General features: G+C 46.5%; 1 protein-coding gene across 3 annotated transcripts in view; it reads left to right on the top strand.

The window, feature by feature from the left end:
• Window positions 1–22,160, top strand: part of Dock8 (dedicator of cytokinesis 8) — a 203,431-nt gene extending 181,271 nt beyond the window's left edge. For all 3 annotated transcript variants that reach the window (XM_038327158.1, XM_038327166.2, XM_038327176.2), the window contains 9 exons: window positions 1,964–2,107; window positions 3,327–3,458; window positions 3,871–4,005; window positions 5,273–5,362; window positions 9,140–9,376; window positions 13,025–13,168; window positions 14,313–14,419; window positions 20,620–20,790; window positions 21,215–22,160. In XM_038327158.1, the coding sequence (XP_038183086.1) occupies window positions 1,964–2,107; window positions 3,327–3,458; window positions 3,871–4,005; window positions 5,273–5,362; window positions 9,140–9,376; window positions 13,025–13,168; window positions 14,313–14,419; window positions 20,620–20,790; window positions 21,215–21,275 (1,221 nt within the window). In that variant the 3' untranslated portion in view covers window positions 21,276–22,160. The remainder of the gene's footprint in view (window positions 1–1,963; window positions 2,108–3,326; window positions 3,459–3,870; window positions 4,006–5,272; window positions 5,363–9,139; window positions 9,377–13,024; window positions 13,169–14,312; window positions 14,420–20,619; window positions 20,791–21,214) is intronic.
• Window positions 22,161–27,130: the final 4,970 nt, after the last annotated feature.

The raw sequence follows: 27,130 nt of genomic DNA on the forward strand, positions 1-27,130 counted from the left end.
AGGGAGGGAGGGAGGGAAGGAGGGAGGGAGGGAGGATAGTTTATAACAGAATGAAGGAATTCAGACAGTGTTAGCAGTAGGTATCCTCTGCTGATTACTTGCTTTCCTTCCTTCCTTCTTCCCTCTCTCCCTCCCTCACTCTCTTTTTTCTTTGACAGTGACTGGTCTTGAATTAAGAGAGACCTCTGCCTATGCCTTTTAGGCATGCCTGGCTCTACTGCTGATTTCTCACATGTTCTTTCTGTACTCTAGTGTTTAATCTTGGCGGATTCCAGTAAAATTAAGCCTTTGGGAAAGACCTGTAGAGTGGAGATAATGTTCAGAGCAAATAACTTGGAAGTCACTGAGGTCCAAGCCACTGAGATCATTGGAATTCTATCCCAGAAGTGCAAGCCTTACTGAACTCACAAACATAGATGTGGATGTGTTCTCAAATACTAATGTTACATCCCTTACTCTGAAGCCAGGATGTCTGCCCAGAATATTCTCCCCTGTGACTCACAACTACTGAGCTGCCTGGCTCAAACCTATGCCTAACATGCAGAAAAATCATATGCAGGTCCATTGGTGCTGGGGTCCTAAGAGCTTAGATTCTTTCAGCTGAATTTCTTATCCCTCCTATTATCAGTTCATTATAAGAATCCAGATTTGGAAGAAAGATTGGTCACAAAGGACTTCCAAAAACTGTGTTCACAAAACTATATTCCAATGTAACTGTGAAGGGATAGGAGCTGACCATGACCTCCTTACGGATTCCTGAAGGTGATTCCCTTGATCCTGGTAGCCAAGGCAGACAGCGTTTATTTCGAAGAGTGCCTCTGAGCAGTGGGTAGTGGCTGACTGGAGCATTATGCTGGGAGTCTTAAAGTTTATGCAGCGTCCAGGGAAAGAGGGCTGTCATTGTTGAGCTATGCCTGCTATGCGCACAGCAGGGGGAAGGAGTGGCCCGGGTGCTGTTTGCAGCTCCTACACAGTGAAGATTTCCCATTTCTCCTGTGTACCATACTCATTTCTTCCATAGTGTAAGCCAAGAATGGCTCTTGACCTATCAGAAGCATTGACTTCACTGCCAGGGTCAGATCTGGGATGAGACAAATGGGGTACATCAACACAAAGTGTAAAGAGAAACTCACTCTCTTAACTTATGCAAGTCCATGCCCTGAACACGGGTGCTCCTGAAGCTTTTTGTGCCCCAGGTTTCTCATTTGAGCAAACCCTTTCGTATTCCCTGGTGAGAGGCTCTAAGGTCTGTAGTTTATATAAGGGATAAACACAGCAACAAAAATGTGTGTGAGCGCGTGTAGCTTTTTCTAAACTGCATAAAAGCTCTGTCAGGGCGATGGTGGTGCACGCCTTTAATTCCAGCACTCAGGAGGCAGAGGCAGAAGGATCTCTGTGATTTCGAGGTCAGCCAGGTCTAAAGAGTGAGTTCCTGGACAGCCAGGGCTGCACAGAGAAACCCTGTCTCCAGAATTTAAAAAAAAATCTGTTTATTACTTTCATATGTTATAATATGGTTATTTATCTCAAAGTCAAGACAAGCAGGAGCAGAACACTTCAGCAGAACTCCCAAAAGTCAAAGGTTCATGAGCTGGCAAAATGGATAGGACTTCATTCCCTGCTTTCTGGTCTTGGCCTTTTAATATCCAGGGCCCTCCGTACATGTCCCTTAGGGTTATCTCACTCACAATAAGGCTGTTTCAGCTGAACTGTTGTTACATTAAGGAAAGTAGTGTTCTTTCTAGAAAGTTCCTTCATGGTTAAAAATTTTAGAGTTTTGATGAGAAGTTTGCTCAGTATGACCTTTCAAAATGAATAGCCACCAGAAACTCATGTGGATGGAACTGCAGACTTGCCGTAATCACCCCCACCCACTCCCGTGAAGGTGTAGAGCATGGCTTTTTTATTATCCTACAATCTTCTGGTCCCCTGTTCCCTGGGCTCATGCTGGGTTCTCTTGCAGAATATTTCCTCCAATGTGCTTGAGGAGTCTGCGGTCTCGGATGACACCTTGTCACCTGATGAGGACGGAGTGTGCTCTGGTCGCTACTTCACCGAGAGTGGGCTGGTGGGCCTCCTGGAGCAGGCTGCAGAGCTCTTCAGCACGGTCAGTGTCTCAAAAGCTCCTTCAGCCTTCCTCACACTCCCCAGGGGCATGCAGAGCAGAGCTGGGCCTGGCTGCATCCTCCTGGCTAGACCAGCGATGGCTTTGATGTCCACAGATTGCATCAGCTCTCCAAGGGAGGGGATGTCATAATGGACACACTCTTATTTCCACTGCTTGCTCATTGTCCAGGAGCAACTCCACAGTATTATCTCCTTTTAATAGGGTGGCAACCAAGCCACAGAGAGGTGAAACAGCTTGCCCAGGGTTACACAATCAGAGATGAGGCATATTCTTACGCCTCATTTTCCCACTCACAGAAAAAGATAGGAGAGGAGCTGCTGAGGGGCAGACAGGGATCCATGACACCTTCCCTGGGACACTCAACAGGTCTTCAACACCTGTACAGACCAAGGCAACTCAGAGAGATGGGACAACAGAAGCCTCAGAGCCATCCCTCAGTAGCCCGATCTGGGTCTGACTCACAGTAAAAGAAAAAGCATAGAGAACTCGCTGCAGTTCAGATGGATAGCCACTCATAGATTTCCATTTTCACCATTGCCCTCTTTCCCCATAGTGGAGCCAAGTAAACTTCATACTTTATTTAGCTGACCCCATTCTGTTTTCCTGACTATATTATTTTTTATTTTCTACTCTTCATCTCCAAACTTCCTGCTTATATTTTCTATGTATTTGAATTATTGTGTTCACTGCCTTTATTTTCATATCTTTGTTTTCTATTTTAGAAATCAGAAAGTAGTTTTTAAATTAATTTTTAGTTATTGTACAAAACTAGCTTCCTTGTTACATTATCCCATGTACATATTATGGTATATCATGTCCATGTTCACGCGTACCTACCCATGTACCCTCATTTCCCTAAAATCCTACAAAATCAATTGGTTGGAACCCTGTTAATTCCCTTGAGGTTCTGCGTCTGACTAGAGGAGAACCTCTGATAAGCTCAAAAACCACAAGACCACTTCTCCAAGCGCCTTAAAACCTGTGCCATCTCCTCCCCTGTTTTCAGTTTGTGGAAAGCTACCTCCCTGGTTGGCATCACCATACAGGACCACTTAGCAAGGTGCCTGGTCTCCAAAGATGACCAGGCAGGCGTGCATCCCATAAAGCACTATGACACTCACTGGCATGGTGTTTACATAATTAACCCTGGTTCTTCTCCTTAAATTTCCAGTGCACTAAACAATCTCCTCTTTTTCAGGGAGGCTTGTATGAGACAGTTAATGAAGTCTACAAGTTGGTCATCCCCATTCTGGAAGCACACAGAGATTTCCGGAAGCTGACCTCTACTCATGACAAACTGCAGAAGGCCTTTGACAACATCATCAACAAGGTAGCTGGAGATGAGCCTGGCCTGTAGGTCTGTTAGTTGGTGGCAGGTGACCCTGCCCTATAGACCTCCACCATCTCCCTGGCTTCAGATTTCCCTTGAGCTCATCAGTGTCGTAACTCTGAATCCAACAAAGAAGGTCTCTGGGAATACAAAGTAGCAGGTTGCGCTGCTTTATAGTTAGGAGAGATTTTAAAATTCAGTTAAATGAAGCCCCAGGAGTTTCTCATGGGATTTCTTTTGTAATCATTTCTGGGGTTTATTGTGTAAATATTAAATCTGCTTAACAGTGGGGTTCCTCTTAATGTCAGCTGTGGGAATAAAATGTTTGCTGCCCAATAAATAACCAATCCTTTTAGCCAAGGGGATCATCCGTAATGACAGCTGAGGAGAGTTTCCCTTTCTTCTGCAACAGGACCATAAGAGGATGTTTGGAACCTACTTCCGAGTTGGTTTCTACGGATCCAGATTCGGGGATTTGGATGAGCAGGAATTTGTGTACAAGGAACCCGCAATTACAAAGCTTCCTGAGATCTCGCATAGACTAGAGGTGAGGCACTGGTGCTGTGTACTTGACCCTGTCCATTCCCCCAAAACAAAGTGGGATATGACTTTAAGAAAAAACAATGTGCTCATGGCTGACCTCTCTATAAATTTCTACGTTGCATTTTGTAGTATGAAGGTAGTAGGCAAGATTGTATCATAAGATTTTTTTTTTCTCCTGAATACTATGTTTCTTTTACAAAGTTTAAAATTGAAGTCTTGGATAGTGACTTTCAAGACTATAAAATTCAATCAGCATCCTTGCTTTCTGAAAGCCCCTCCCACACAGTACAAATATGTACCAACAGGCATTGGTCACGGTGCTTTTTGACTTGAAGGTTTTCATCTTGATTTTGAAGCCATCTGGCCAAACTCCAGAATCATTCCCTTCGCCCTCAATGGTGAGGCTGTCCTTAAGTGTCCCGAAATAACACCTTCTACTCAGAAATAAAGCAATTGGAAGGTGGCTATGGCCAGTCCCAGCTCCAGCCTGGCAGCTACACTGTGAAACAGAAACAGTAGAAGGTTCTCAGAGGACAGAGCAAAAAGAAACAGCGTAGAAATAAGTCAAGCAAACAGAAGCAGAGATTGAGAGGAACAAATAAGAGCCCGCGGGGGGGAGTGGGGGGAGGCAGAGAGACCAGGGTCCTGTGAAGAGCTGGCATTTAACCGAGGATTCGTGCTTGTACTGCCATGCCGTTGCTTTGACTGTGGCTCCTCTCATGACTGTGAAACTTCCAAACTTGTGTTGCCCAACTGTTCCTTGTACTGCCAAGTAAGACGAGAGGACCCAACTCGGAGAACCTGTGGCCTGGTCAGGCTGGGCAGTTACCCAAAGTCATTCACCTCATGACAAGGAAAACTAGCCATTGGCCCAGGCTCTTCACTCCCTAATATCGTGTCCCCTGCTTAAAATTAGAAACGTGTTTCTCGTCCCCTTGCACACTGGGGCTTGCCACATTATGGGAAGCTTCACGACCTCCAAATTTCCAGGGTTCAAAATGCAAGAAGGAAATAGTGCCCTACCGAAGCAGCTGCCTCCAGAAATATGATGACATTGGCTGAATTTGAGACCGTGCTTCCGTATTGTAGGGAGGCTTAGGTACCTTAATGTGCTGAACATCTTATACTTTTATTTTTGTCTCAGGAAGTGCTTAAGTTTGCTTCTTAGCGCAGAGGGACCATCAATAATCAACACATTCTGCCTTGTACTGGTTCCAAAGAGTTGCATGCTTTCCAAATGAATTTCTATACCCTTGGCTTCTCTTCCCTAGGGATTTTATGGCCAGTGTTTTGGTGCCGAGTTTGTGGAAGTGATAAAAGACTCCACTCCCGTGGATAAAACCAAGTTGGATCCTAACAAGGTATGGAGAAAATATATTAGAAACAACCCCCAGAATCTACCTTGAAAGGACTCTCCCAGTCCTTCAAATGCTACCATGTTTTGTTCTGTTTTGGGAATGTATGTGTGTACACACACACGTGTGAGTGGGCCATATGCCCATGTGTATGCAGGTACACTTCTCATACATGCCCACATATGGAAGTTAGAAGTTAGTATCAAGTGTCTTTCTCTATCATGTACCACCTTATTTTTTCTACCTGGAGTTCCCGTTTGGCCTTTAAACACCAGGATCTACCTGTCTCTACCAAGTTCTCCCACCCCAGCACTGGGGATACACATGCGCGATGCAGTGCTGTCTATAGTCCTCCGCACTAGGGCTACACATGCACAATACAGTGCGGTCCTTGGCCCTCCGCACTGGGGATACACATGCGCGATGCAGTGCTGTCCTTGGCCCTCCGCACTGGGGATACACATCCGCGATGCAGGAGCACACTTGGCTTTTTATCTGGGTGCTAGGGACCTGGACTCGGGTTCTTATGCTTATACAGCAGGCATTTTACCCATTGACCCATCTCCTCAACCTGTTTAGATTTTTGAGACAGGTTCTTACTATGTAGCTCAGGTTGGCCTTGAATTCAATATTCTACCATCTCAACCTCCCTAGTGATAGGATTTACAAGGCATACAACACACCAGCTAGCAAACAAGTATTTCCCCCAACTCCAGGGCTCAATTACTGATGGATCAGGTCTATTAAGAAACATACTCAGACCGCAGTCAGGATGTAAAATAAATCATTTTTTAAATGAAAAAAATACTCAGCTGGTCGGTGGTGGTGCACATGCTTCTAAATCCAGCACTTAGGAGGTAGAGGCAGAGGCAGGCAGATCCCTGTGAGTTCAAGCCCAGCGTGGTCTATAGAATGAGTTCTAGGACAGCCTGCGCTACACAGAGAAACCCTGTCTCCAAAAACAAAACAAAACGAAAAAATAAAACAAAGCATATTCAAAAAACAAGAATCATACTAGGAGCTTTTATTTATTAAAAACCAGCTGTATGTGTATATAAATAATTTTCCGTCATTCTCCAGCAGCCCTTAGGAATAGGATCAGTTGCTTCTATTTTATAGATAAGAAAATCGAGGCTTGGAAAAGTTGAACAGCTTTCAAAGATGATGCTAACGACTCCAGAGCCACTGCAGTACCATGAGGTCTGATACCCAACCACATTCCTCTTCATCACTGTGGCTCGTTAGTGCATTTCTATAAAATGTTAAACTTTCAACTTAAAATATGTTTTAAAATTCCAACTTCTGGGGCCTGGAGAGATAAGTTCAGCAGTTAAGAGCACCCTCTGTTCTTCCAGAGGGCTCAAGATTGGTTCTCTGCACCTACATCAGGAGGCTCACAACAGTCTGTAGCTCCAGCTGCATGGCCTCCAACTCCCTCTTCTGGCCTCCAAGGATGCAGGCACAATTGTGATATATACAAACAAGTATACATAATTTGTGTGGGTGTCTATAAAACTACAGCAGCTTCTGGCTGACAGTGTTTAGTGACATCATTCTTTAGGTTTCAGGCATTCCTTCTAGCCATGTGCAGGATTGCCTCGGTATTGGAGGAAGGATCAAGGGGCGTCATTTTTTTCTCACTTCCGCATCAAGTGTTTCCCATCCCACCGTGACCTGATAGTGCTATATGCACTTCTGATGCTGACAGCTCACATGTAGCGTGGGACTTTGCCAGTTCAAGACATCCTTGTTTCAATCATGACCCTCAAGTGGGGCTCCCGTACGCCTCACACCACCCATACTTCCAGCTGGCTAAAAGTTTAGGGGTTCTCATGATACCCCTGGGTTGGATAATTCACCATGCTGAGCTCAAAACAGAACCATAGTTCTGGTTGCAGCTGTACAATAATGGATACAAAGAGTGCAAGGTCAGGAGGAAGGGCGGCTTCTCTGCCCTCTCCATGTGGCTCCCTGAGTTCTGTCTTCAGGATTGCAAAAAGATGATACTGATAGGGACAGATTGACCAAATACAAGGTTTTCTACATTTGCCAGAACATTCCCTAACGGAGGCCTGAAAGCAAACCTTATGATAAGCATTGAACAGGAATGTGTGGAGTCCTTGGAAGATAGCCCTGGCTGTGTGCCCACAGTGGTCTGCGCACAGCCCAAGTGACCTTTCCAGCGTCAGAGCCTTCCCCTCACTTAAAATTCCCAGGGTAGGTTGTGAGCTTGGAAAGAGAATGCTAACCCAGAGTCACACCCAGGTTTCATTATTCTAAAGCATGATTTACAGTGTGAGGTCAGTAACCCACCCTTTTCCTTCTCTGGGTGGGTATCTCAGCCTGCACTCATTGCTCATGTCCAGTCTTCTTCCTTGTGTTCTTAAAGAACTCTTCTTCATTAACAGAGGCACCCTTTTCTACTGTGTGTGTGTGTGTGTGTGTGAGAGAGAGAGAGAGAGAGAGAGAGAGAGAGAGAGAGAGAGAGAGAGAGATTCACTGGTGTGTAGTCTAATACGTTTTGACACACACATAACCACTACCTTGACAGTCAAGGTACAAAACCACTCTGTCACTCTGAAATGTTTCCCCAGGCTTTTTTAGTGGTCACCAAGCTGTATTCCCCAAATCTCTGTAGATTTGCCTTTCTGGATCATGGACGTGTGGGAGCGTGCAGCACTTTGAAGCTGACTGCTTGTACTCAGCATCCCCCACCTAAGATTCACCATGTTGGCCGAGTTCCTTCCTAGTCATGCTGAGTAGTACTCATTGTGTTGATGGACCACACTTTGCTTATTCTCTCCACCAGAGGGACGTTTGGGCAGTTCCTAGTTGTTGATTATAAAAAGTATTACTATTACTTTTCATTTTCTTGATGTCATGTGACTTTCCTGAAGAGTCTGTTTCTGCTCACCTCATATAGTAAAGGCTACAACAAATCACAGAAAGGGTTCTGTTCCCATCTAACCTGGTGAATCAATGAGTTTATTGGTGTTATTTAGAGGCACATGGGCACTCACAATCAGTGTATCACCAGGAAATCCTCTGTGCAATTTACAGGCAGCTACTCCATCAGAGAAAAACCTCTCAGCAGCCATTTGCAGCTTCATCTTAGGGGCGGAGAGTAGCAAACAGAAGGGGAGCAGTGGACATAGGGAGGGAAGGGGCTTCAGAGCCTACCCTCGTCCTGCACATGGGTGGTCATCACTGCTCTGACTTAAGACAGCAATGAGTGTATCCAAACCAAGGAAAGCCTCCCCACAGACACTGGTGTATACACAGGGAGTGGGGGTCTTGACTGGGTGTCATTTAGCTACATAAGGAGCTTTGGCTTATAGAGTAGCCATGCATTTTTGTGTTCCCCAGTGCTCACTGGAACATTCCAGCTACTCCATCCTAGCAAACACTCAGTACTATGCATTTTCTCAGTGTAAGCATTTGCACTACCGAATTAGCAGGTCCTCATCACAGCAACTCAGTGGGGAAGATCTGCCACCCTGGAAGAGCAGTTGAATGCCTTTGCCATGCTAGAGGGGCAGCAGGTAGACCTCACTCTTCCCTGAAGACTGCACACTCTCTTCCGCAGTCTCAAAGGCCTTTCTCTGCCTGGGCGGAAAGGAGAAAGGGCAGCTTCTGAATCCAGGCCTGAGGCACTCAGCACTGGTGGTTTTCCAGGTTGGAAAGGCGTGTTGTGCTCTGTCCCAGCATGCCCTTCCAGGGTGCCATGCATCTCCCTGGCCGAATGGCTCATCTCTTCCCTTCTTCTCACCTCTTCCTCTCCAGGCCTACATACAGATCACTTTTGTGGAGCCTTATTTTGATGAGTACGAGATGAAAGACAGGGTGACCTACTTCGAGAAGAATTTCAACCTTCGCAGGTTCATGTACACCACCCCATTCACCCTGGAGGGGCGGCCTCGGGGAGAGCTGCACGAACAGTATCGCAGGAACACGGTGCTCACCACCATGCATGCCTTCCCCTACATCAAGACCAGGATCCGAGTCATCCAGAAGGAGGAGGTAATGCACCCTGAGGGGAGTGGCCACCTCTGGAGAGTGGGCCTGGGTGATCTCTGGGACCCACCCACTAGCTCTACCTCAGGAGACTGAAGGGAATCTTGAAAAAAAAGAAAGATAGAAAAGAAGAAGGCTGGTAATTACAATACTGAGGAGACAGAGGCAGACAGGATGGCTGTGAGTTCAAGGTCAGCCTTATCTGCATAACAGGTTCCAAGGCCACCACGACTACTTAGTGAGACCCAGCATGTGCAGTGCCAAATCTGGGAGTAATAATTCCAGCACTCCAGAGGCTGAGGCAGGAACACTTGAGCTAGATGGCATTCTCGGTTGTAGAGAAAGTATAAGGCATCTTAAACTATGTAGCAAGATCTGAATAAAGCAAGGGCTGGAGATGTAGCTCAGTGGTAGGGCATTTATCTAGCATGTGCAAAGATACCCTTGAAAGCTATTCCCTCACTCTTATGGGGCCAGGAAATCCCATTCAGTTAGTTACACCTTTCAAAACCACACTTCAAATTAAATAGTTAACTCTTTAATATAGCATCGTTTTATATTTAATATACTATATACACAATATATTATATATTTAAATATCTTATGTATTTAAGTTATTTTATATATCATATATAAAATGTTTATATTATACATAAATATATAAACTTAAATATAATATGTTTATAGTATATTATATATTTATATTATGTATTAATATTGATAATTTATATGGTACATTTATATATGTATATTTTATATTTATATAAAATGTAGCATAACTTTTTCTATAGCATGGTTACTTACTTAATTACAGTGTCATTTCTTCCACTTTATTTATAAACATATAAACTTATTATAAACATTTGGCCCTTTATATTCTCAGGTTTTGTATGCATGGAGTTAACTAACTATGAATTAGCATTTTTAAGGGAAAGTTTATATCTATTAAGAATTTGTATGAACTTTTATCCTTGTCATTTTCCCCTTAAAGAATATGGTTAAGCAACTATCTACACGGTCATTGGCTGTGAAGGATTTGCTACTCCACTGTGGAGTGTTTCTCACTGCTGTGACCAAAGGCCTGAAGATTTTAGGGGATGATTTACTGTAGCTCACAGTTTTTGAAGTCTCATACGTCTTGGTGAAGAAGGCATGGCAGAGCCGTTCAGCACACATCATAGTGACCAGGAAGCAGACAGTCAGGCTTACAGAAAGGGGTCAAGGAAAAATAACAGTCCCAAGGGTATGCTGCCACAGACCTATGTCACCCAGTCACACCCATCCTCTAGACCTGTCACCCAATCACACCCATTCTCTAGACCTATGTCACCCAATCACGCCCATCCTCTAGACCCTATGTCACCCAATCACGCCCATTCTCTAGACCTATGTCACCCAATCACGCCCATTCTCTAGACCCTACGTCACCCAGTCATGCCCATCCTCTAGACTTCATGTCGTGCCTCCTGTCATCAATTCATGGAGAGATTCACCCACTGGCTATGTAGGAGGATTCTGTTGGAAGCCAGACCCTCAGCATGTGATGCTATGGGTAGACTTTATGTTCAAAACCCTGAGCATCCTCAGATTTCAGTGTGGTTGGAGAGAGTGGTTCCCAGAACCAACTTTCCATGGAGAGAGGAATGGCTGTATTTGAATTTTAAATAGTTTGTGCAGTCTTTTTTCCTCTAGTATTAGGTACTAAATTCAAGGCCTTGGGCTTGCTAGGTGAACACTATATACTACACCCCAGCCTTCTGTTTCAAGTGTGTGTGTGTGTGTGTGTGTGTGTGTGTGTATATACCTAAAGTCCTATAGGTGTTTCAGGCATTCTTGTAGTCTAAATTACTGGAGAGGGAACCACAGATCAGCAGTCCCCCTGAGCTGGTGCTCAGATGAGGCAGGCTATCAACCTGGCTTCTGGCTCCAGATTCATCCTGTGTACCAAGTATTTGACTTCAGTTTCTTAATAAAAATGTTGGCAAGAAAGACCTTATGGTCTTTAACCCATTTTAATAGAGTCCATCACGAACATTCCCTTTTTCCTTTAAATCCCTACATGCCGATTCGCATACCACCCCTTTATACTGACTGCAGCCTCCTCCAATCCACGGCTTTACTGGTCACAACAGATAGCATTGTCTTTCTTGTATAAACCACACCCGGTTTTCAGCTTGCTTGCTTTCCGTGATGCAGAATGAAGCCTTACAAATCCTTGTTAACTGATGTGTGAGCGGATGACTTCTGGATCTTGATGAGCCTAGCCCAAAGCCTCTTACAGCTGTCTCGTGCATACCTAATACGACAGGAATTTTTATAGCAACTTACTTTCATGACATCTTACCCAACCAGGCATTCCGCTTGATCTTCACAGAAACAGTTCTTTCTTTCCACACCCTTAGTTCGTCAGTTTATATGTTCTTCATTAAAATAACAAGTGTAACAGGCCTAATCAAGTCCGTGAGCAAATAGAGGACTTGCAGTCATCCGCTCATCGGCTGACCTGGCTGGAGAGCAGCTGTCTAGACCACCGTTGAGGGATGCAGCTTCCTCAGGGAGGTACATTCCCAGAGGGTGGAGGAGCCTGCCCCGGAGACTGTCGATAAGAAGGAGGTTTCAGAGGCATCTAGCGTGGTTCTTATTGCTTTGGACTTTTGAACAGTAAGATATTCTAGGCACAATACAGAGATACATTGTCTATACAAGTGTCCTGATAGCCATATGCAATTCCCTAGAACTACTCTATGGTTTCCGTTGCTTGGGCTATGTGACAAAGTGCCACGAACTGAATGGCTTAAACAACAGAAATGTATTGTCTCGACAGTTCTAGTGGCATGAAAGTTCAAATTCAGGGGTTGGCTGGTTGGAATCTACCCCAGGCCTGCCCCCTGGACTTGAAGGACCCCGTCCCCCAGTGTCAATTTACATCATTTGTCCTATAGACACACTTGTGCCCTCATCTCCCAAGGACACCAATTATATGAATTAGGTCCACCCTAATAAACTCACTTTACCACCTACATAGAGGGTCACCTTCTGAGCTCCTGGAGGTTAGTACTTTAGCATGTGGGCTTGGGGGAGACAGGATTTGACCCATCATATTCAGGAAAGCCCCTACCCCAAATCAGCAGAACTTAGCAACTAGCTCGGTCCGGAAGAGAATCCTCTGCACCAGGGTGAGCTGGAAAGGGCACAAATGACGCCAAAAAACTTATGTGATAATGGAGAGGAGATCTTGCTGCTGTGCTTTCCGCCTTGTAACTCGAGTAACTTGTTCAATAATAGAAAAAGAAACCTAACTATATAGAAAGAACATGGGCCTTGAATAGAGGCCCAATTATGATCAAATTTGTACCTTAACACTTAATACATTTTGTGTTGCTTACTTGATCTTATAAATTCACCCTTGACTGTAGAGTGGGAAGGACAGGAGGGTGTTTAAAAGAGAAACTCATTTACAATACTAAACATGTGGGTACTCAAGAAATGTCGGGTCCATCTCTCTACGTGGCCTGTTCAGATTACTCCAAAGACCCCTGGAAGTCTTTCCTTAGCTGCTTCTTCAAAGCCAGATAGCCTCTCTGTCAGCATTCCAGGTTTGCCGGGCACTGTGAGGGAGACCATGACCTTATTATCCCGTTGTCTTCTGTTCAGTTCGTTTTGACTCCTATTGAAGTTGCCATTGAAGATATGAAGAAGAAGACCCTGCAGTTAGCTGTGGCCACACACCAGGAGCCCCCTGATGCCAAGATGCTGCAGATGGTTCTGCAGGGCTCTGTAGGAGCCACTGTGAATCAGGTAAGCAGGGTTCCCTAACAGCATCTCGGCTAGGGCTTACTCTTTTGCTCATGAGGTCTGCCCCCTTCTTAAGACTTGATGAATCAGTCCACATGCAGTCTTACCAGAGAAATTCTAGAAAGGAGTGAACTGTGTTCAAGAAATGCCATTTTCTCAGAGTCTCCATTTGGGACGAGATCTGGCAATGTGACCCAGAACTGGAGTCCTGTTAAAGAGAGCTCACTCGTGTCCAGCATAGGTAGAGCTTGGCACTAATCGAAGGTGTATATAGAGAAGAAAAGGCCCAGCCCATCTCTCTCCTCGGTTAGCTACCAAGTATACCCAACATAGCAAGGGTCTTGCCAACCAGGATTAACCTGGGGACTCGACTCTCAGGCCACCTAAAATGGGTGGTGCTTTTTATCCCTGTGAGAACCATTACACATGAGGTAAGCATAGAACTCAGCCTTTCTCAGATGGAGAGACATACAAGTCTAGTTAGTACCTTCTGTCTATGGCCTTGATGTTACTTCTCCATACGAGGATGCTCAAAAACTCACCAACCATTGTCCTTCCCAGCCAGCACCTCCTCCAGCTTCCCCTGCAGAAGGTCTAAGTCCGCTCAAAATCTGGGTAACAGAGGCACCAGACAGGAGAAAGACTATTGTATGACCAACACTATACAAACATTAGGACACTTCTGCTTTTGTGAGTCCCTGTCCTATGAAGAAAACAGAAGCAGTTTCCTCTCTTAACCATAGGCCACAGATGGCCTGTGCCTTTCTCTGACTCAAACCAGGGCTTACACAAAACGGTTTCTTCCACCAGGGCTACCAGAGAAGCAAATGTGACTGAACAGATAGAGATAGTTCTTGTGTTAGAGGAACCCCTCGCAGTAGCCTTTTCTTGTGGTATGAAGGGAAGGCTGTAGGGTTAGTATTTGATTGAGAAGATGCACTTAATACTAGTCAGTATTCTCCTAAAACCCTTAATCCTCCTCAGGAACCAATTTCCTGAGAAATTCAAGATTTCCCTAGGCTCTTTGTTTTCATGAAACAAGCTACAAAATTAAATGCCTGAACTAAAGAGCCCTCCCAACATTCTCTCTCCCAAGCAATTTAATTTTCATTCCAGTATCTGTATTGTGTTTCGCTTTCTCCATCAGGGACCGCTGGAGGTAGCCCAAGTGTTCTTGGCTGAAATTCCCGCTGACCCAAAGCTCTATCGCCATCACAACAAGCTGAGGTTATGCTTCAAGGAGTTCATAATGCGGTAAGAAGGGGGATGGTCGTGGCTGGGGCCTGGCAGCGTGGGGCCACTGCTCAGCAATGGAGTGTTTGCCCGACATGCATGAGGCTGTGGGTACCATCACCACCGCTACAAAAGCAAATAAAAAAGTATTCCATATACCGTCCTGAATCATAGACTCTGGTTTAAGAGCCCTGCCAGATGTTGTGATGCACACACACACACACACACACACACACTCACACTTACTCATACACTTAAGGACCAGGGCAGTAGACCAACAGTGCTTGTTTCACCGCTAAGAAACTGACACTTCACATGTGGGATGCTTTGCGGCCGCTGTTGCACTGCGCCCCGCAGTCATGACGTAAGACAGGTATCTTCTTCTCTTTGCACATGAGGCACGGGAGGTTTGGAGATGGGAGGTGAATTTACTAATGGCCACACATGAGCCAGTTGGCAGCAGAGCTAAGTGGTGGCAGGTCTTCTGGATCTCAGCCATTCCTATTCTCTCTGTGCTGGTAGTGACTGACCCAATTAAGTCAAAACTGTTGGCCTGACTAGTGTTGTTATTTGCATATAATAGTATTATTAACCACATTAGTAATGTGGTTCTGCACACTGTACAGTGACTTACTTGCCTCAATTGGATAGATAAAGGGAAGGCTCTAAAACCAGACTTTCGCAAAGAAGACACGTCCCCATGCAAAGCCAGCCTCGCATGAGCTACTGACTTGTGTGCAACTCGCTTCAAGGGCAGCTGGTTCAGCCTAGACAGAAAATGACTCTTTGGGCAGGGCCATGTGATCCCTGCAATACAGATAGGTACCTCTGGTCTCCAGCGGCCCTAACAGAAGGCTGGGGAGGGCATGATGATGCCATCCAGAACCTTGGTACCCCGTCTGAATACGGGAATAGCCTTGCAGGGCAGGTGGGGAGAAAGGGAAGCTGAAAGTTAGTTTGCCGAATTTACTGAAAACTCACTAAGATGCTGCTGTTGGGTGAAATGGAGATACTGCCTTTATCATAAGCTTTCTGGAGAAATGCCCAACTTTGCTGTGTCTAGAGAATACTTCTTCCCGCAATGAAGCACGGATGCTTGGAAATAGGTGTATATGATAGGTTACATCTATTAATGTTGTGTTTCCCTTTTGATAGCAATTCTGCCATTATATACAAGGTACATTTTCTTTACTTCATAGTAGTTTATTTGCTTTTGTTTTGTGGTCCTTTCTTCTTCCCTTCATCCTTTCCTCCCTTCCCCTTCTCTCTTTCTCTTTTCCCTTCCTCCCTCCCTTCCTCCCTCCTTCCTCCCTCCCTCCCTCCCTCCCTCTCTCCTTCCCTTCTTTCCTTCCTTCCTCCCTTGAGACAATGTCTTACTATGTACTCTTGACTGGCCTAGAACTCCTATTTTAACAGCTATCCTCAGACTTACAGAGATCCTCCTACCTCTGACTCTGGAATACTGGGATTAAAGGCGCATGCCATCATGCCTGGCTAATTACTAGATAATTAATTGTAGCAAAGGGCTAGAAAACTATTTGGATGATTATTATTTAGAAGGACTTTTTCACCACGTCTTTTCATTTGAAATTCATTGCATTTGTTGGCCTCCAAAGCTGGCAGTGGGCGGGCTTTGCTGAACCTCGTGGACTGTGAATGTATAGCGTGTGTTGTCTGCTCTGCTCTGCTCTGGGTATTCGGTCTGGGCCTTACCCTGCCCCTGATGACGGGATGTTGCATTGCTAAGTAACAGTACAGTGCAGTGTGTACTGAGAACTCTAAAAATGCTCCAGATAGAGGGATATGGAGATCAGAAAGGGCAGGTCCATTGTGAGCCCAGGTAGGCTTTATGGAAAATAACACCTACTGTCTGTCCCAGATGTTCAGGTGGAAGGAAGAAGATGGTAGTGAGAGGGAGCTGTGACTATCAGAAAGATGGCATGGCTGTAAGACTGTCAGGAATGCCAGCCCCACTGCCTCATGGGAGTCCAGCTGGGGCAGCCTGTGCTTGAGAGCAGGCCATGCTCAGAAGGACAGAGCCACAATGGCTCTGGGCAGAATTTAAACAGAAAAGGAAGTTGGTTGAGAGAAGAGGCACTTTTAGGGTTCACATCAATGCCCTCTGCTGGATCACTCAATACCATTGGTGGGTCCTCCCTAAGACCCCACATAGATGAAGTGCCCTAGCCGATCCCTACCAGGCGTGTGCTCCAGATTAGCTTCAGGCCTCCGGAAACTGCAGTCAGAGGGCAGAGCAGGGCAGGTAATCATCTGTTTTCCTTGGAGGATCTTTGAACAGAGTTATTCAAAGTCAACGTCCTTTAAAACTCACTGTGTAGACCAGGCTGACCTTGAACTCACAGAGATCCACCTGCCTCTGCCTCCCTAGTGCTGGGATCAAAGGCGTGCACCACCACCGCCACCTGGTCATCATTCAACCCTTTTGCCTTCCTCCTTTAAAAAGACAAATGTGAGCCAAGAGCCATTCAGGGCCAGCTGTCAGTGCCAGCTCACCACCTCGCCCCACACACACTTCATACTGCAAGTGTGGAGAGGTCTCACCCCAAGCAGGAAGGCCATAGAGAAGAAAGCCCTGCCGGCCACTACTGCCCTTGTGACGTAACTACAGTTAACTTTCCCTCTACTTTATTCCACGCTGTCCCTTTAAAATGGCCGTTCATCAGGTAAATTGCCCACAGCACAAGCAGTGGATGAAGCTTCCCTCCCCCAGTTGCTTGCCCTTCCAAGTCCAATGAGGAAGTCTCTGCTATCTGAGAACAGGACAGCAGCGTCAAGTGCTTTGCACAGGTGTGTTCTCTGTATCCAGGTGGCAGAGGTGACTCCACTGGAAGTCACGTGTGGCCCCTCTTGGGCCTGTGTTTCAGTAAGCTCTATCATCTCGGCTTCCCAGGAGGCTGGTGTGTAACCCAGAACTCCATGGTGACCCTAAGCCACCCTTCCTGTGAAGACAGCTCTATGGACATGGCCCTGCCCAAGTCTGTAGTTGCTTCTCCTGCCCTTGGGCAGTGGCTTCTGACTCAGCTGTAGCTGACCAGACCCAGCTGGCAGCCTGGTATGTAGCAGTCAGCACTCCCAGCCTCCTGGTACTCTTCAGATGGCTGCCAAGTGAGCAAAAAGTCTTCTCTCTGCCCTATCCTAAGAGGAAATGCCTGCAGGTTTCAAAAACTCAGACAGACAAATGCCACATTTGTCTCCTCTTCTCCCCAACCCGCTAGAGCATCAAAAACACTACCATATTTTCCTTATTTTCTCTCCCTTCTCTGATTGTTCTCATTTCTGCAAAGACTTGGGGTTGGGGAGATAGCTTATGGGTAAGAGTGCATGCTGTGCAAGCATGAGGACCTGAGTTCAAATCCCCAGTGCCCACATAAAAAGCCAGGTGTCACTGTGCATGCACTGTGACCCCAGCATAGGAGAGGGGCAGAGACAGGAGGATAGCTATGGTTTGCTGGCCAGCAGCCTGGTCCCACGTCCAGTAAGAGACCCTGTCTCCAGGACAATCCTGATGTCTTCTTCTGGCTTCTACACATGCACTGCATACACTGCGGGTGCATACACATCACACATACAGACACAAGATGATAAACATCAGGACTGGAGAGGTAGCTCAAAAGCGCTGTTGTCTTTGCAGAGGACCTAGGTTCCATTCCCAGCACCCGCGTGTGGCTTACCACCATCGTTAAATCCAGTCCCAGGGGATCTGATGCCCTCTTCTGACCTCCATGGGCCCATGAAGGCAAAACACTCGCACACATAAAATAAAAATAAATTTAAAAAAATTATAAATACTAAGTGATTTAGGGGGCTGGAAAGATGGTTCAGCAGCTGAATATGTGAACTGTCCTTTTTCAAGGAACCTGAGTCTGATCTTAGCACCGTCGTTAGGTGGCTCACAGCTGCCTGCAACTCCAGCTCGAAGGGGATCCAGCCCCTTTGGCCTCTTTGGGCCCTTGCACTCATGTCTGCGTGCACACACGGATCTCTTTGCTCTTCCTCATTGCACCTGTACTGACTAACAAGAAAACTAAATTGGGTGCAGATTCTCTGCTCTTCTGGCTCACCCCGTCCCATCCCTTGGACACGCTCTTTGTCCCCATGCTCTGTGACTAGAGGACCTGAGTTGTGGGTGGAAGGATTGCTGGGGCCGAGACTGAATTAGAACAGTTATGCTGTATTCATCCGGTCCCAAAAGTCAGGTAGCCATGGGTTGAGGTGGGTTTTTTGTTTGTTGGTTTAATGCTGTAGAGTTCTGCCACCGTGGAGTGCGCTAGAATCTATTCAGTAGGGGAATGGGCCCTGTTTTCAGCTCTGGGCAATTATCAGCCTTTGCCATTAGTTCTCCCGTAGTGTCTAGCTTAACCTGGTTCCTAAGGGTTTACTATCTCTGTGACTTCATTTCTAGAAATTCTACTTCATTCTTTTCTAGGGCTTTTTGTCTTTTTCATTTTCCTACTCTTTGTTGCTGTTTGAGTTGTTTCGACTCTGGGTTTTCTAGCTACTCTTACTTTGTCTTGTTTTATCTTACTTCGCTGTGTTATCGCTAATTCCTTTTCCTTTTTTTTAGACAGTGTCTCACTGTGTAGACCAGGCTGCCCTTCAGCTCATGGAGATCCACCTGCCTCTGCCTCCCAAGTGCTAAGATTAAGATGTGCGCCACACCTGGCTTATGGCTTGCCTCTCATTCGTACACAGCTATAAGTTTTGGCTTATAGTCTCTCCCGTGAGCTCATTTTAGGCAGGAATTGCTCCTCGTGAGGGTGGCCACGCGCCCCAAGAAAGTGTGCATCTAGTACAGTTTGTGTAGGTTTCTGGTGCTTCCGGGTGTAAATAAACAGGGCTAGTTCATGATGTAATGCCTTGGAGAGGCAGTATGTGTGTGGTACAAGCCTCAGATTTCAATTTCCCAAGTCAGCTTTCACACTGAAGGCCTTATGCTGATAGTGACTTTATAGTCTACCTCTCTGGGCAGCATTTCTCTAAGCTCCTGTGTTCAAGTAAGGTCGCTTTCTTCAAGACTCTGGGCTGAATGACTGGCATAACCCAGCAGTTCTGACGCTCAAATCTGAAGCAGGACCTAACAGTGTGCCTTTTGTTTTGGTTTTCTTGGTTTTGGAGGTTGTTTGTTTGTTTTTGAGACAGAGTTTCTCTGTGTAACAGCCTTGGCTGTCCTGAATTCCATTTGTAGACCAGGCTGGCCTTGAACTCACAGAGACCCACATGCCTTTGCCTCCCAAATACTAGGATTAAAGGGGTATGTCGCCAAGCTTGGCCACAGTCTGCTTTTGGAAAGCTCTATGGGGAACTGATGGGCCACAAGATCTGAAAACACTCTTAGTGGGGCTTCAGTGATGGCTCAGTGTGTAAGAGCACTTGCTGCACAAACACAAGGACCTGAGTTCGGATCCCAGAACCCATGTAAGAAGCAGGGCATGGTCCCACACCTTCCTGTAACCACAGCAATCAAAGAATGAGGAGAGACAGGAGGATTGCTGTCTTTATGGTTTGCTGTGCTGCCAAGGCAAAACTCATCAGCCCCATGTTCCGGAAGAGTCCTTGCCTCAAAGGGATAAGGCAGATAGTGATGGAGGAGACTACCCAGTGTCCTCCTTAGATCTCTGAGTGCTAGCACAGACATGCGCACATCACACATGTTTACATACACCATACACATACACTCACACACACACAAGCATATCAGAGGTTGTGGCTGTGAACTTTACATCACAGTGACACAAAGCACTTGCCGGAAATAGATTTACTTAGCCCACAGTTTTTGGAGCTTCAGTGGGTGGACAACTGGATCCATTACTTTGGCCTACAAAAAGGCAGAACATCGTGGGGGCAGGACATGATTTGGAGGAGGCTGTTCTTTTCAGGGTAGCCAGGAAACAAAGAAAGGCTACAGATAAGAAATACCTCCAAGGTCATTCCTTTAAGGGCCCACTCCCTTCCTTGAGATGCTGCCTCCTATTTCTCCCAGTTGCCCATCAGAGAATGACCCTATAGATGGACTCATGCACGGATGAGCTCCAAAGCCCCATGATCCAGTCCCATCCCCAGAGCCTGTCAGCTGATAACCAGGCCCTAAGGAAACATTCTGGATAATAACAGAGATATTCAAGAAGCTGCCATGCTGCTGCTGTTCTCCAAGTCACTCAGTACAGACAATAAGGACATACAACCTCGCTTTTCCACCTCAGATGCGGTGAGGCTGTAGAGAAGAACAGGCGGCTCATCACAGCCGAGCAGCGGGAGTACCAGCAGGAGCTCAAGAAGAACTACAACAAGCTGAGGGACAGCCTCAGGCCCATGATCGAGCGGAAAATCCCAGAGCTCTACAAGCCCATATTCAGAATTGACAGTCAAAAGAGGTAAGCAGGGACCAGAGAGGCCTCTTCCTGGGCATCAAGAGGTCACTGGGGTGCCACAAATCCAGCTTGCTCACTTGCTCCTGGCAGAAAGCAGAGGCACCCCTCACCAACAGTGGACTAGGGGCCTTGGAGGCAGGCCTCTAGCCAGCCAACCTTCCCCTGACCTCTCCCAGCCCCTTGTTATTGGCCTTGTGCCAGGGTATTCCCAAGACTACACAGTGTAGCTGATGTGCATGCATGTGTGTGTGTGTGTCTGTCTCTGTGTGTTTGTGAGTATGAGAGTGTACAGTGTAAATGGGTCTCGGTTCATCTTTTTATTTACTAAGCTCCCCAGCACCAATATCTTTCTGGATCATAATTCCCTCACCCCAATTAAAAGGCCAATTAATCCTTCTGTGATCTTTCTTTCTCTCCTTAATTTCAGAGACTCCTTCCACAGATCTAGCTTCAGGAAATGTGAAACCCAGTTGTCACAGGGCAGCTGAGAAAACCCACCTTTGCCTGTAGTGACTGAGGCCCTACTACCCAGAAGGACTCGCTGGTATGGAGAGAGCAGCCACCCGAGACTGACTACACAGTCCCTGCCCAACCAGTGCCCTGGAAGCTTCAGGGTCCGTGACCATGGAAGGATACCCAAGTGCATTCCGGAAGCTCTGGTGGGGTGGGAAAAGCGGGCGTAACCATATTTATTAAAGTGTTTTTCACAATGCTGTACAAGCAAAGCCTAAGATGTTTCTGCTGAGTGGTCCATCACTGTCCACCTATGAAGTGACTTCTGACCTATATTTAAATCTCTAAGATAAACTCAAATTGTGGACGGAAGAATGGAAAACTGTCCTGTGGCCTATTCCAAGTGAATCCACTCATCACCTTGGGATGGGAAGGAAAGAGAAAGTCCAGAAGAGTGAACTGTTTTCCAGTATGCCTATGAGAAGATGCCTTGGAAACCTCTCCCTCGTGATGGCTGGGAATCTGGAATACCTGCATTGCCGGACTGAGCGTTGTCTCGTTATTTCTGTGTTGTTTCTGTTAAGCTGAGTGAGCCCACTTTTATCCAGGGGACAATTGTGGGAGACAGACAGTACAGGTTGCCCAGCCGCACATCACTGATGGCAAATTCTCCAAAGCGGGAACAATTCTCCCATAGCATTTGCTGATTTCCTGTACGCTTGCTCTCGCTTACTCCTTTTCCTTTTCTCTGGGACGATATGGACTTTTATAAAAGGGGAATAGCTCTGCCCTCATTCCAGATCATCGTGTTCTCTGTCTGCTACAAATATATTATTAACTTTGGACTCTTTTGACGATGTATTTTAGGAAAAAAAGAGAAAGTTATTATTTGAGAATTAAATTATATATTTTTCCTACAACTCATGACCTTGACTAATACTAAAAGACGGAATAAGAATGACAAGCAAAATGCTTCCCTGTGCAGCTGCTGTTTGTTACTTTGACAACTCAGGGTGCTGCGGAGCTGCAGAGGCCATGGTGGCGTGGCCTTGGTCAAGCAGCGGCGTCCGGAGTGGCCTCTGTAATGCAGCATCTCACCCCTCTGGTCAGAACAGAGTTCTCAGTCCTCAGTCTCGAAATGTTTGCACAAACCACTGGGCAAGCATCCACTCATAGTCTTAAGGAAGACATTAAAAATTAAATAAGGCTTGCTGCTCTTATTTAAACAGTAGCATAAACAAAGACCTTGCTTGGGCTTTGATCTGAATGTGTATCTAAACAGATGGAGTTAGGAGAGAGACATTTTAACATTCCCAGGCACAGCACAAATAACCTGCTCTCTGACTGAAATATGCCACAGAAGCCCTTTGGTTTCGGGCAAGCCCTGGAGGGAAGCTGAGGGGGACTCCTGTGATGTGCTCCATTCTCTCTCCTTCAGGGGCAGCTACCACTGCACCTCAGGTTGTAACTCAGTACTTGTATATACCTGACTTGGATTAAAACTAGGCCACTATGTGGGCGCTGGGAACTGAACTCCAGTCCAGTGTAAAAGCAAAAAGTGCTCTTAACTACAGGGCAATCGCTCCGACCCTGGAGGAAGATGTTTGTGTCATTAGGCCAGCAACTGAATGTTTGTCACCCCTACTGTGTTTCCCTTGGGACACAGTGGCAGCAAGGGGTGTGGGAGTGTGTGTGTAGGGGGGGGGGTGATTTTAAAATGTTACAGCCTTGAAAGATAGCAAAGGAAAAAACAGCCACCTCACCTCTGTCCCTCTTCTCTGCAAAGAGATAACAACACCGACAACTGTCCTGTTGCCCAACAGACTTCCTGGGGTTAGTAGTGAGGCACTGCAGAGTCCGCATGGGCACTGAAAGTCTTCAGACGAAGGAGCACAAGTCCTGGTTTTCTATTTTTCCACTCCATAGCCCTGCAAAACTGGCCAACTTGCTTAGGGCTCTGAGCTTCGGAAATTTCTCACTGAAAGAGAAACCCTCCTTCCACCTGAGGAAATCTGATGAGAAACCGAGTGGCTGAGAACCAGTTTTGGAAACTCAGAAGTACCACCCAAAATGTAAGGTAACTCTACTTTAAACCAACACCTGGAGAAAGTTTAGACGCCGCCCCCACACACCGCATCCGGTGCTGGCAACCTTGATCAAAACGAGGCCAAAGGTGCGGGCAGGACAGAGGCCTGACTTACCAGAAAACAAATGCTTAGTCTGTCCCACTTGCCTTGCCAGTTTTCACAGCCTGGCAAAGGCTAACAAGGTCCTCTGGGCAGAAGGAAGAAAGGGTATCAACAGAACTCAGCGCGTGTATACGCAACTGACCTAGAACCCAGCCAGACCCACTTGTGCCTCCTCCTTCCCAGCATGCTTCCACGCTTTCCCAGGGGAGGAAATACACTACCACATGGGCCCACCTGTATTCAGCTTGACTGGAAGCGTCCCCCTGAGGGCATCAAAGTCCACAGACTTCCACTTGAGAAGAAGCCACTGGCCGGCAAGGTTCCCAGTTAATAATAGGAATGAAAGTGAGCACTTGGCAGCCATGACGGATTTGCAATAATTAAAATAACATTGCTGGTCAGAAGCTGGGCTCTGTCTGCAGCTGCCCCCCACCCTCGCCCCCTCTCCCCCGCCCTGGGCACCTACTTTGCAGCTGGGGCCCTGAATGCCTCTAGAGCATATTAAGCAGAAGGTTTCTAAAGAGGATTGCGTGGAATTCAGCAACTGATAAGAATCTCAGTGGCTCTAACCCACCAAGACCCATGGTCTCCCTGGCAATAGCGGGTTTAAAAGTTTATCGAGTCAGGTGCCTCCAGGGGTCCTAGTAGTCACGCACAGGGATTTGGGGGGCAGAAAAGTGCTGCAGCCTGGGGTTTAGAAAGTGACAGAGATTAAAAAGGGAGACACCCCCACTTTATCAAGAAAGCTTTCAAGGCCTCAGTTGTGAAGATTCGTGAAATGAAATCAATGTAGGAATCAAAGTAAAAAAAAACCTTGGCAAGTGGGTATAGTCCTAAAATGTTCTTCTTGAGGCCCTTCCAGGTGGGGATCCAGACCTAGATGTGTGCTTGTAATGAAAAGGTAAAAGGAAGTATGGGGGAGGACACCTTCCACCCCAGGCATGCTTGTTTGCACCCAGGATCCAGGTGACAGCCAGAGGTCCAAGCCCTTCGCACAGTAAAGGAAACAGGAGCCCACCATGCCCCCAAGAGAGCCCTGTGCCGCTGCATGCAGCTGTCTATGGTGGAGGTTTGGGGGCGGTACCACCCTCCATGATATCTGTGCTGCCTGGACGGAACCATAGATGGTGCCCTATGCAACATTTGCTTCTGGAAACTTCCTTCCCAAAACATCGCACCATCCTACGACTGTATCTGTGTGTAGGATTGGCCTCTCCACTTTATCAAAGGCAGGAACTGTCTCTTTTTGTCAGGTAAGATGATTGAGAAGCAGCAAGCTCTCACCCAGATATATACTGACCACCTAGGGTCATCAAGCAGGAGTCCTTGCTAGTGTGATTCCTGTCTTAAGACCAAAGTCACTGTTTTGTAAGAGTTTGGCCTTGCTCCTTGTTCCCGGCCACTGGGAAATAAGTGCACTTTGTAAAAGTTACTTGTTCCTACTGGCTGTTCTTCCAGAGGACCTGGGTGGGTTTAATTCTCAGCACCCACATGGCAGTTCACAGTATTTATCTCCAGCTCCAGGGTACCCAACACCCTCATGCAGGGATAACACCAATAGTCATAAATAAAATATGTTGCCTGTTCCTTTGGCTCTCAAGGGTGGGAGCTTTCCCCAGGGTATGATACTCTACTGACACCTCCATGCACAAGATTGAGCCTCATCTCTCCAAGGTTCCTCGAAGAGCCGGCACAGCTATGCGAAGGAAGGGAAGGCATAGCACCAGCCAATGCCAGCTGTAGGCAGTGAAGAGACAAGAAGAAAAGAAGGGGAGGTGGCGCTGTGCACAGAGGAACAGAGATGGGGCTTCCCAATACAGCTGAGGCTGTAGAAGAAGAGATGGTGGAGAACTCGGGATAGAGAAAAGGAAACAAGACTCCTAGGTTGGAGGTCAGATGGGGTATCCATGTGGGAATCCCTCCTCATGAGGATATTCCATCTTCCTTCCTGGAATGGAACCAAATCAAGTAAGCAGAACCAATCAGTTTCTGGTTCTTCTTCACTCAGCTATCCTAGGGTCAATTGAACTTTCAGTGGAGGAATGCATTCTGGATCTCTGGAACACAGGTGTGGTAGGCATGTGGGGATACAGGTACTAACTGGGACGAAGTCCCCAGGCACAAGAAACAGTGTCTCGTTCTCGGTAATCTCCAATCCCCATGTTAACTAGAGCTAACCAGACACATGACTGGAGAGAGAGGCAAGCAAGCCTGCTCTCCTGGGGTCACAGTTACATCCCTACAGGTGCGAGCACTGTGCTGCATGGAACATTTGCTGGCACTTAAATGGTTGGTAAATAAGGAGAAGCCGTATTGACCCAACTTACTCACAGCCGTGTGCAGAGAACTGCCCTATCCAGGGTCTTAGAAGAGGCAGTTGATTTTTCTAGTAGACCAGTTCTCCCACCCAAAGCCATGTCGGAAGCTAATGTGACCTCAGACAGGTAAGTCATGGTCTTGAGACCTAAGCGTCTAGTTCTTTCCACTTTCTTAAGATGTTACACCTCATTTCTCTCTGTCTGTCATAAACCCCTCTGTTTATGAGGTAGCGTGGAGAGGGGACATACTTCCTGGTGTAGCTCTCTCAGGATCTGCTGCTTATGGGATTCTGAAGGTAAGAAACCAAAGTAAGGTGAGGGCTGCAAACACTTGCCTGCTCCTCAGGGTGTCTCAGGAATTACCTTGGCCCACTGAGAACAGCCAGGTGATACTGAAAGTCAGGTGAAACAAGACAAGTGTTTACAATATATGCCAGCTCCTACTTTCATGAAGGAGATTTGACTAAGAAGACTGGTTAAGTAATTTGAGGGTTCAGAAGAAAATAGAAATGTAGGGTGTCTTGTTTGAAAATTACTAAGATAATGGAACTAGATACAGAGATCCACAACCAAGCACCAGGCTGAGCACTGGATATCCAATCGAAGAGAGGGAGGAGGGAATATATGAGCAAGGGAGGTAAAGATCACGATGGAGAAATCTACAGAGACAGCTGAACCAAGCTCGTGGAAACTCCTGAACTTTAGACAGACAGCTGTGGAGCCTCAATGGAACTGAACTACGGGACAAATGACAACTGCACCTTAACCAAATAAGGTCCTTCTGATCAAGGAGTCCTATATGACAGTACCTTAAATACCTACACAGATGGCCTTGCTTAGCCAAACATCAGAGAGAAAAAAAGAGAGAAATTCTAGGAACCCAGGTCCTAGCTATTCCAACCAGCCTTGTCAGATGTCTGACATGTTGGAGATGCCATCTTGAATTTCCAGCCCAGCGCAACCCCGACTGGTGAGAAAGATAGAAGCATGGGAGAGGGGCAGAGAGTAGCTGTGGAACCATGGGCCCCGTAGAAGAAACAGATAAGCCCAGATCAGGTTGCAGAGCTGTAAGCAAATAATTATTCAAGAAAAGCGTACTAAACCTTTTGATGGCCAATGGGCATGGTCCTTAGAGCCGCTAAGGTTTAAGATAGTTTTACACAGTGATAAATAATCAAAACAGACAGAATTTGCAGTGAATGATCGCCTCCTCTACTCCAGGCTTTATGCTGGAACTTTGTGTGTGCTGCTCACACCCTCACCCCCACCACACACACCTTCTCCAGAGCCATGAAACACTCAGGATTATGATGCTTCTGTCTGGAGGAGACTCCTGCAATGCAGATTTTAGCCTGAGTTCTAGGACTTGCAGACTATCCCTAT

Source organism: Arvicola amphibius, chromosome 1, assembly GCF_903992535.2.
Source record: "Arvicola amphibius chromosome 1, mArvAmp1.2, whole genome shotgun sequence".
Taxonomy (NCBI): domain Eukaryota; kingdom Metazoa; phylum Chordata; class Mammalia; order Rodentia; family Cricetidae; genus Arvicola; species Arvicola amphibius.